At 35.7% G+C, this 10801-nt stretch overlaps 1 protein-coding gene across 1 annotated transcript in view; it reads right to left on the bottom strand.

Annotated features, from left to right (window-relative positions):
• The window catches only part of PGR (progesterone receptor), a 76857-nt gene that overhangs the window by 7757 nt on the left and 58299 nt on the right, over positions 1–10801 (bottom strand). Inside the window, exons 4-5 of the mRNA XM_006775260.1 lie at positions 5696–5840; positions 4088–4218 (exon numbers count right to left, since the gene is read on the bottom strand). Of these exons, the coding sequence (XP_006775323.1) occupies positions 4088–4218; positions 5696–5840 (276 nt within the window). The remainder of the gene's footprint in view (positions 1–4087; positions 4219–5695; positions 5841–10801) is intronic.

The raw sequence follows: 10801 nt of genomic DNA, 5'->3' as shown, positions 1-10801 counted from the left end.
CTTTACTCCCTGGAATGGAGATAAGAAACGCCCTAACCTTTGTAATAGAAATTGACAGGATTAAAATCAACTGGTATAAATACGGATGTAACATGACAAACGGCAGAACTTCTCTGGAGATCCAGACCAGAACTTGGCTGGAGATCCTGGCTAGGCTGCTGATCAACTGAACGCTGTCTCCGTGTCATTCCTTCTTCGCCGACTCCATCCACACCTTTGGGGAACCCCTGGACCTGCTGGGGTTGGACCCCGGCATTATATGTTAACTAGTAATTTAGATATTTACCTCTGAAATCTTTAATTCATATATCTAGATTGTAGGCACAACTTCCTGTTCTTATGGCTAAGTCTCTTATTTCCATTGTCAGTTTACCTATAACTTTTTCCTTAAATCTATAGGTCCTGTTGCCACTTGTAAGATGCCCTGGTTGATTTCTTTTGTATTTTACTATTTTCTCTTGCTAGATCTTTAACAATTTGGGTGTCTGATCTCCTTCTTGATTCTGATTTCCCACAAATTTTAGTATTTTGCCCTACTTTGAAGACATTTTTCAACTTTGTCTTCCAATGCTTCTACTTTTAAATTCTTCACATACATATCAATAATTTTAGTTTTCAAGGGCTCTTTCCTTTTCGTATTATTCTTTTTTCATAGTATCCAGTTCTTAATTTCATGGGGTACAATATGTTCTCTGATCTTTCTAAGGAGGGGTTACCTTTTCTATTTTTCTGAAGTTTTTGTCTCCATGGTCTCTATTTCCTTCAAGTTCTTTTTTTTTTTCTGTTTTGTCTTTGTCTTTGATGTCAAAAGTATTCCTCATTGTTTATTTATATTCAAGAGCAGAAAACTAAAGAGCTGATTGATAGTTATATTTGAATGGGTAGTGCTCACTGACTGTGAACTTTATTGCAGGAAATCTAGCTGAGCTATTTCAAAGAGAAATCCCTGCTATTATTTAGTTATTTTTCTTTCTGGCTGAACAGATTCTGCAGAGAAGAAATTTTCATTTTCCATATCTGGAGGATATAAATTTGGAAGGCAAGGTTCTGGGAGACAGGTGGGAGAAGTATGCTGTCTCAATATTTGGCAAATAATCTTAATCTGTTTTCAACATGGAAACCCTCACCCTCAACAGTACCTGTGGTTCACCAATACAGCTTTCTTCTGTTATATCCTCTTCAGGAAATAATTTACAATCTCTGTCTCAGTTGGTGAGAAATAATTGGCATGGCTTGGTGATATTTGGAAACTGACTTTCAACAGAACTCCATTTTTAACTCTACCTTCACTCTCCTTTCAAAAACTCATAAATGTCACCAATTGAACAACATGCCAGAGGTTCAGTGATACAAATAAAGGTGCTTCTTGAATTTTCTTACTTCTGGCTTAGGTATGCTAAATTGGTTGTGCTTGCTAACTTACAACATTTTATTGCTATTGATTCCTCTCTCACTCTCTTTTCATTTTTATTTTTAAAGATCTCATTGCTAATATTTTAGTGTAGTTTTAGAGGAACCAATGGAAAAATGTATGTGTTCAACCTGCCATATTTTCCTGAAGATTCGTATTTTAGTTTATAATGGAAAATGGGTGGCTTCAATTCTTGTGCATCCAATCGTCAAACTTTCCTTTTGCCAACTTACTTATTGCATTTTTAAAAAGGTTTTTTAAAATTGATTTTTAGAAAAAGGGGAAGGCAGGGGGAGGGAGAGAAAGAGTTTTTGGCTGCCTGCTGCACACACATACCCGCCTCTTAAGGATAGAGCTGGCAATCCAGGCATGTGCCCTGACCAGGAATCAAACCAACAACCTTTCAGTGCAATGCCCAACCAACTGAGCCACACCAGCCAGGGATCACTGCATTTATTTTTAAAAGATATTCCTTATTTAAGATTTCAAAATTATTTCTATTTTAGTTTGTTTTTAACAACTTAAGTGTTCACATTTAAGTTAATTATCTGGTATTATCTTAGAACATAATTTCTAGATAAATATCCAAACCAAGTTTTTCCAAAATATACAGTATTTTTCTAACAATGTTTATTCCACACTCATTGATTTGTGATGTTCATATCATGGTATATTAAGTTCTAATATATCCTAGTCAGACTTGAATAACAGTTCAACATATCTATTCTTTTCTCACACTGTATTAATTATTGTAGCTTTCTAAATTCCCTCCCCTGGCTCCAAATTTTCGTAATGCATACCTATTTATTCCCTTCCTTTCCATGGCTCTAGTGACTGTGGGAGTATGTGCCAAGATACAGCCTCCATTTGCTTGGGCGCCAGGTGAGAATAATGAGCAGAGCCCTCTTGTTGATTTGCACTAAACATGTAGTGGGAAGAACAAATACTCAGCATTTTGTTGTTGTTGTTAAGCTACTGAGATTTTGGGATTTTTTGGCCATAATGGAGTCTATCCATAAATACATAATTATGTTAATAATAAGTAATTTGGGAGCTAATATAAGACCATCTATGGCAGAACTGATTCATTCTGTCGAGAAGGGCAGAAGCTAACTGCTGTAATATTAAATTTATGCCATCTGACTCTTTTGGCCAGGCTCATATCAATGCCCTTAGTCCACTTTATGCACTTCATCAAATTAGGCTTGAAGGTCTTTGCTCCAGTGGGTTTTCCAGGGGGAAAATAGGCTATACATCCTCAGATCCTGAATCAGCCCCTGACTTGTCTAAGGGTTTAGCTTTTCTGCCTTTACTCTCGATAGGTTACTCCTGTTTGAGATGTGTGCACTAGACAGAAGTTCCTGCAAAGATACTGCGGAGAAGACCTGTGGCTCACCTTCTACCTCGACCTTAGCTTTCTGTTGCTCTCTTTCAGATCACTATGAATGAAGGCTCGATTCAAACACTCAAGTTGAGCTTACCTGTGCATGGAAAGAGCACAGAAAGGGGTAAAAGGTAAAAGCGGTTTTAAAAATTTTCTCACCCAAACCCTTGAGGATCCACTGAGACAGAGGTACACTGTTCTTTGTGTACAAAAAAAAGAGAGAGAATTAAATAAAATGCCCCTACTTCCTGGTGACCAAAGCTATGCTTCCTAATATACCATTTTCTTTTTCTTCTGAGTATAGAGCTCAGGTGTATTTCCCAGCCTCTCCTGCAGTTAAGGTGGGCCATGGGAAGTGGGCGGAAATGACCTATGGTACGTCCAGGTTTCCCCTCCAAACCTTTCTCACTCCGTGTTCATTTTCTAGTCAGACCCGGTGGCACACTCCAAGCTGCTAGGAGAGGGTGGTGTCCCTTTGGGAAAGGAGCCTGGGTTTTCTTGCTAACCTACTGGACTATGGTTGTGAGCGATAAACTGCTATTGTATTATGCTGCTGTTCTTGGTAGTTATTACAACAGCCTATCCTAACATAGAGAACGATTCCAAACAAAATTATGTAGTTTATATAGTAAATCCTTGGTGGGGTGGGTAGAGAGAAGCATAGTTTGTGTCTATGCAATAATAACTTAAATGTTTATAATAACTTAAATGTGTGAACATAAAAAAATCATTTGGTAGAGAGAAGCATAGTTTGTGTCTATGCAATATTAATTAGTTTATAATAATTTAAAAACTAACATAAAAAAGTCATTTAAGCCCTAACTGGTTTGGCTCAGTGGGTAGAGCATCAGCATGTGGATTGAAAGGTCCCAGGTTCGATTCCAGGCAAGGGCATGTACCTTGGTTGCAGGCACATCCCCAGTAGGAGGTGTGCAGGAGGCAGCTGATCGATGTTTCTCTCTCATGGATGTCTCTAACTCTCTATCCCTCTCTCTTCCTCTCTGTAAAAAATCAATAAAATATATTTTTTAAAAAACCATTTAATGTTTTATAAAAAAAAGGAATTGGTTGAACTGATAGGTTACTTTAGTATTATGTGTTAAGTAAAACCTGAGAAATAGGATGAAACTTTATTAACATCTATAACAGTAGAATGGGTGTTTCTCCTTTGCAGTTACAATAGAAGATTCATACCTCCTGTATAATCATATGATCATATAGCTGTTTGAAACTTTCCTAATGAATAAAAAAATAAAAAAGTAAGTATTTTATATTACGTTACTTATACTCACTTGTATTAAGGAGTAGCAATACTTTCATACAGAGGAACTCTTCATGGCTAAGTTGAAGCTTCACAAACTCCTGTGGAATCTGCCACATGGTAAGGCATAATGAATAGAATGATAATTCCTTCATCCGCTGTCTTCCATCATACACAACACCCAGAAGAAAAAGTAACAGGGGAAAAAATTCACACATATATATTAGCCAGTTTATGTAATTTATTACAGAATGAGATTTAGTAATTACCTTATTTATTATTAAAAATGACTTTTCATAAAGAAACAATAATATTTGGAATTTTAAACATCAAAATTTTTTCATAATGCTGAATTTCTGAGGTTAAAAAATTTTAAAGTTAGGAAATCATATTAAATACCCATTGACCAAGGTTAACATTTCTTTTTTTTTATCATCACACCAAGAAGTTGTAGGAGTTGAAAATGTGGAACTAAGGAATGCTCAGGAAATAATTTATTTACTGATGGACTCTTTCTGTGAAAAAAAAATATGAATTTTTGTGTGCAATCCAATAGGAGAATGGATTTTCATCACAGAAAGTAGAGTATAGAATAGTTCAGTGGTGCAATTCAGAGCATTCAGTATGTACTAGTTACACTGTGAACTATTCTAGGAGAAATGTATGGTGATACAGAAAAAAGAACATCAGGAAGAATTAAATAATTGACAAAGTCAAACACAAATTCTGAAGGCTGAGGACATTTTTAAAAACTATTTTCTCAACCGTGTACTGTTTTAAAATATTCACATTAATCGCATGATGCTAACAAGAATAATGAAGACTAGATTTTGACTCAGAAGAGTGAAGATTAATTGAGATTGTCACTCAGATCCTTAGGTATGCTATGCAATTCTTCTGAACCTCAGTTTCCTGAGCTGTAAAATAAAGGATATTAATTCCTTATCAATTTCAAAGGATAGTAGGATATACAATGAATTACAATATACAAAAGTTAACTATAAGCTGTCAAGATTTATATAAGTTATGTTATATAGTTCTGAGTCAACATTCACCATTAAAATAGTATAAATATTTCCATGAAAAGATTCTGATTTAAAGATTATATGTAGAACATTAATTACAGAAATTTAAATATAATCAAGCAAATTAAAATATTTATCTTTCAATTTTAAAAATAAATCCTCAGTGTTGTTTTTCCTCTAATGAGAGATATCTTTACCTTTTGAAGGTAAATCAATATATTTCTGCAAATTATTTATAATTTACTTCATTATCTTCATTAGCACCAAAGAAATTTTAATTTGATAAATAAACATTTAATTTTGTCTTTAAGTATATTTCTTGATACATTCCTGAAGTTTAAAAAAATTGCATTTCAAATAATTACTATACATTGAAACAAAATGAAAACTCTCCATATATCAAATTAACTGATAAGATGGTATAATTATATTAATATTGTCAAGCTATAATTGATATGAGATAATATCAATTGGTAGGAGGCAATTCTGAGAAATCTTTCAAGAAAATTATTAGCACACTAAATGTATGATTATCTGTTGAAATGTAATTTTCAAGATGATCCTGCATACATACTTATGCTAATAAGAACTACAAAAGTCAAGTTACTACTTACTCATTTATTATTAGATCAGGTGCAAAATACAGCATCTTCCCACTGACATGTTTATAGGATCTCCACCCTAGTCCAAACACCATTAAGCTCATCCAAGAATACTGAATGAGAGTTATCTGGTCATCAATATGTAAGTTTCTAAAACCTACAAAACAAATGAAAGAATAAAATGATCACAAAATCACTTGTGCTAAAAATGTTAAAAATAAATAGAAATTTTAAAATAAACGTGAGTTGGATAATATAATATTTTCAATTTTAATACATTGTACATTAAAAATCAGCATTTTGGAAAGTGTTAAAAATAGTCACTGTGATTTAGCATTCTTGGAATTAATTAATTGAATCAACTGTCCAACACTCACTCATGTAACACTCATTTATTGAGAACTACTTATGTATTGGTCATTAAAATGCTAGGGTTATAAAGGTAGGTAATACAAAACCCTTGCCCTTACAGGAATCTCATAAGTCAATAGGAGAAACAAGCTCACAGTGCAATGACAGAAAAGATTAAGGGAGTACACCAGGCAATTGGAAGATCAAGAAAAATGCACTATGAGAAAAAGAGATAATTTCCAAGCAGAATATAATCAGTTTGTTGAGGAACCTCAGTTCTTTAAGACATAACCATAAACTGGTAGGAATAGAGAGAACAGAATGCATCAAAGAAATATTTAAAAAGTAAAATCAAAGAAATTTGGCAAATGATTGTGTAGGTAAGAGGAGAAAGTTGCAAATAGATTTTCCAGTATTTTACTTGAATAATGGATGATGGTAATATCATTAATGTGATAAAATAAAGCAGAAGAAATAGACTAGAGAATAAATAGTAAGTTTGGATATATTTGAGGGAACTCTGAAATATCCAGATAGTAGTTGGATATGTAAATTAGAATAATGGAGAAACATTGAGCTAGAAATATAAATTTAGAAATTATTTGTATTTGAATGTAGCTAAAACAATGAGAGTGGAAGAAATCTTTTATTATAGGTATTGAGGAAAACTAGTGTCTTAGAATATCAATCACTTTCCACCGAGCTATTTAATAACATCATATATTCTCCCTTAGAATCCACTGAAGTACACCTACAAGTGACCAATTTAAAAAACAAAACCAAAGCAAGCTTAATTTCTTAAATCTCAAGGGAGAAAGATATTTATTTCCTGATTCTGTTAATCATCTCAAGGTCAGTGGCAGAAAAGGTTATCTTCTCTCCATACACTTCACATAGTCCCATCTTCATGTGAATGGTAGAAATGTATACATTTCTTATATATGTTATATACCAACAAATATGTATTTGTCAAGTATATGTGTCCAAAATATATTTCATATATGTTATTAGAGAGATATATATATAACAGATTATTATTTCACATATATGGAAAATGGCAAACTCATAGCAAATTAGGTTCAATTAATCAGATGTATTAAAGATTAACATTTTTCACTATCTTCCCTGATACATTTTTATTACCTATACCTTTCTTAATGTTATAACTTTCTATAGAGAGCATTATATAAAATTAAATATTTGACTTATTATGCTATATATTGTTTATCCTAGGGCTTATGTTAATTTCTGAGCAATTTTTAAAATATGATAAAATTACATAAGTTATTTCATTTGTTCTTTAAAAAACAGATTTGACTTATACTTACCTATTTGCATTTATTTTACCCTTTTTTTTACAATCTGTTTTGTACTCTGGAATTATTAAGGACTAGAAATCATGAAACACTGTTATTATAAAAGACAAATTTTGCTGAAATAACTTATGAAATTACCAATATTTATAGCAGAAAGTATACTCTTTCCATTTAACAGAATGAAATCCAACTCAGAAAATAGCTTTATTTATTCAGTCTTTGAGGGAGTTTATCTGTGATAAATGTACAAAGTTAAATTGACTTGAACATGCCTGGTCCAGAAGTGCAATTTTTTTCCAATTAACTGTAATATCGTTCATTACTTCATACTGAAACAAAGATGAGAACACTGAGATCAAATTCCCATTGATGATAACAATCAGGGAACTTAGTACGTTTGAGACGCTGATCAAAATGGAAACCTTCACATTGAGAGTGATGGATGGCCCCTAATTGTGTTTAACAAGAAAAATACCCTCTCTTTTTATGTGACTTGACCTGATAATTTTGACAAAAGCCCTGTTACAAACTGTGCAATCCTTACTGCTTAAAAAAATTAAGAGTACAGTAAAGACATGGCCTGTATGACTTTCTAGGTTCTCCTATCTTCCAGAGTTCTCATAAAATATATAGGTTTGCTTCTGTAGAAATTGCCATGTATTAAAACATTAAATCTACAACAACGGCAGAGCATTAAATACCTCAGTAGCTTCTGACACAAAGTATGAACTTTGAGGACCACAATAAAGCATTAGCACAATAAGTACAATCCTAATATATACTTGATGACTTATTAAAATAAGAACAAAGACTTGATGTTTACTAGTAGTCGTCTAAGGTGGCATAGTTCTTTTCATATCAAAGCCATAATTTAAATTTCTATCATTTACCTATTTGGGATGAAGCATTATGTTTGAAACTAGGCATAAAGATTGGAAAGATGCTGTTTCTGTCTTTAACACTGGCGAGACAGACAGAAAAGAGGAACATGATTATAACTCAGAGTAATAGTGGTGTGATTGACAAAGGCAAGGGTGATGCAGGAGAGCAAGGGGGCCTTGATTGAGTCTGGGAAGACTCAGGGAAATTCTAGGAGAAATAACAGGTGGTTAGAATCCTGAAAGCAAATTAGGGACCAGCCAGTGGAAGATGTAGAAGAGAAGGGTCTCCAGGTAGGGAGAAAAATATGGGCAAAAGAAAGTAGGAAACTGAGCAAAGAGCATTGTGGGAATTGAATCTGAGAGCTGTTTGAAGAGGAAGAGTGGGAGATAACATTGCAAATTCAGGAGCCAGATCACAGAAGGGCCTTGGATGATAAGGTGAAGAATTTTGGACTTTGTTCTGAAGAAGAAAGGGAATAACATAATTCATTATAATTGTTTTAGAAAGATGATTTTGGAGGCAGAATAGAGGGTTATTTGGGGAAAGTGTGAAACTGTTACAATAGGCTGTGTAGGAGGAAAGGAAGGTATAGCAGAAATCTAGGAAAAAATTATAAGGACCTACACTAAGTCAGGGCAGTAGCAGTGGAGCATGTATAATGAATCATATCCTACCTAATAAAGAGGGAATATGCTAATTGACCCTCACACTGTCACAAATATGGCGGTGCCCACAGCCAATAAGGAGGGAATATGCTAACTGACTGCCACACCCTCAATGATGGTGGTGCCCACAGCCACAAGATGGCAGTGCCCAGTCCCCTCAGCCCCACTGGGGCAGCAGGCATGCAGTATGGCCGGGCCACCTTGCCACGCACCTGCCTCCCGAATCCCTCTGTCCCTCAGCCCCCCAGCTACCCAGGGCTGCCCGAGGCTCAGGTAACCAGGTCCGGCCAAGGCTTGCGCTGCAGGCAGTGGCAGCAGCAGAGGTGTGATGGGGCGTCACCTTCCCCTGACCGCCAGGTCGCCTCCCGCCCTTGAGGGCTCCCGGACTGTGAGAGGGGGCAGGTCTGGCTGAGGGAACTCCCTCCAGAGCATGAATTTTCATGCACCGGGCCTCTAGTATTTAATAAGTAGAGATAACAGAATCTGATAACTCATTGGACAGGAAGTGATGGAGAAAAGTGAGCAGAGGACTATACCCAAGAGTGTATCCCAGATGCCATTCCAAAACATAGAAAATGGTTTTAGGTTTATGGAATAGGTTTATACTGACTTGGAAGTTCATCCAGGTGGGAATGTATAACAAGCAGTTGAAATGCATGGTCCAATAAGTTCAGTAGAGCATCTGGGTTGATACTATGTATTCAGGAATCATCAGAATATAATGGTTGCTGAAGACAGGATATGAATGAGTTCATTCAGACAGTATAGAGTGAGAAACTAATGCCATATTTATGGCGTGAGCAGAAGAACAAATCTACAAAGGAAATCTACAAAAGAAAATATGTACATTGAGAGAAACTTATCTACCTGGGAGGGAAGCAATGAATGCCAAGGGAAGAGTTTAAGCAAGAAATGGTTTTGTCAGTGGCCTCAGAGGCAAAAACAGATCCAGAGACAGAGAAGCATCGATCAGACGGTCAAACCTCAGAGGGAAGGTAGGGGAGGGTGGAGGTAAGGGGGCGAGATCAACCAAAGGACTTGTATGCATGCATATAAACCCAACCAATGGACACAGACACCAGGGGGATGAGGGCATGAGTGGGGGGAGGGGGGCAATGGGGGGATAAGGACACATATGTAATACCTTAATCAATAAAGAAATTAAAAAAAAGAAACATGGTAATGACTGATAGTATTTATTTGATTTGGTAAATAATTTCAATGGAATAAGATGTTAGAAAAATCATTTTTGAGAGTATTATTAAAACCTAACTTTACCCCAGCAGATTAATCTCATTTCTTTCCTAACACTTTTTTTGGGAAGTAATTTGACTTATTTATAAAGAAAAAATCCTTTACTACACACATAGGCAACGGCTGTCACTGACTCAGAAGCTATTTTGGCATGCTCCAGAGGCAGAAAGTGACTCAGTCTTCTGCTACTGATGACTGCAAGAAGTCTGGCTGAGACCAAGAAGTATTTATTCAAAAATTTAATGTTTAAAAATGACAAAGCATTGACCTAAGTAGATTTTTTTTCACCAAATAAAAAGAAGAATCAAGATAAAATTATAAAAAGGAAATATTTTCCCAAAACCTCTCTGTCACATCACCTCTGCTATAATAGATTGATATAGCAGGGGTGGGGAACTTTTTTTCTGCCGTGCACGAAATTCGTGCATGGGGGTGGGGGGGTGGGGAGGATCCCTCAGCCCACCCTGCAGCCTCTCACAATCCGGGATCCCTCAGGGGATCTCTGACTGCCGGTTTAGGCCTGATCCTGCAGGCCTAAACCGGCAGTCAGACATCCCTCTCGCAATTCTGGACCACTGGCTCCTAACCGCTTGCCTGCCTGCCTGCCTGATCGTCCCTAACCACTTGCCTGCCTGATAGCCTCTAAGTAC

This window comes from Myotis davidii, unplaced genomic scaffold (assembly GCF_000327345.1).
Source record: "Myotis davidii unplaced genomic scaffold, ASM32734v1 scaffold8, whole genome shotgun sequence".
Lineage (NCBI taxonomy): Eukaryota > Metazoa > Chordata > Mammalia > Chiroptera > Vespertilionidae > Myotis > Myotis davidii.
Note: the sequence above shows the minus strand (reverse complement) of the source record. Positions and strands in the feature narration are given on the sequence as shown.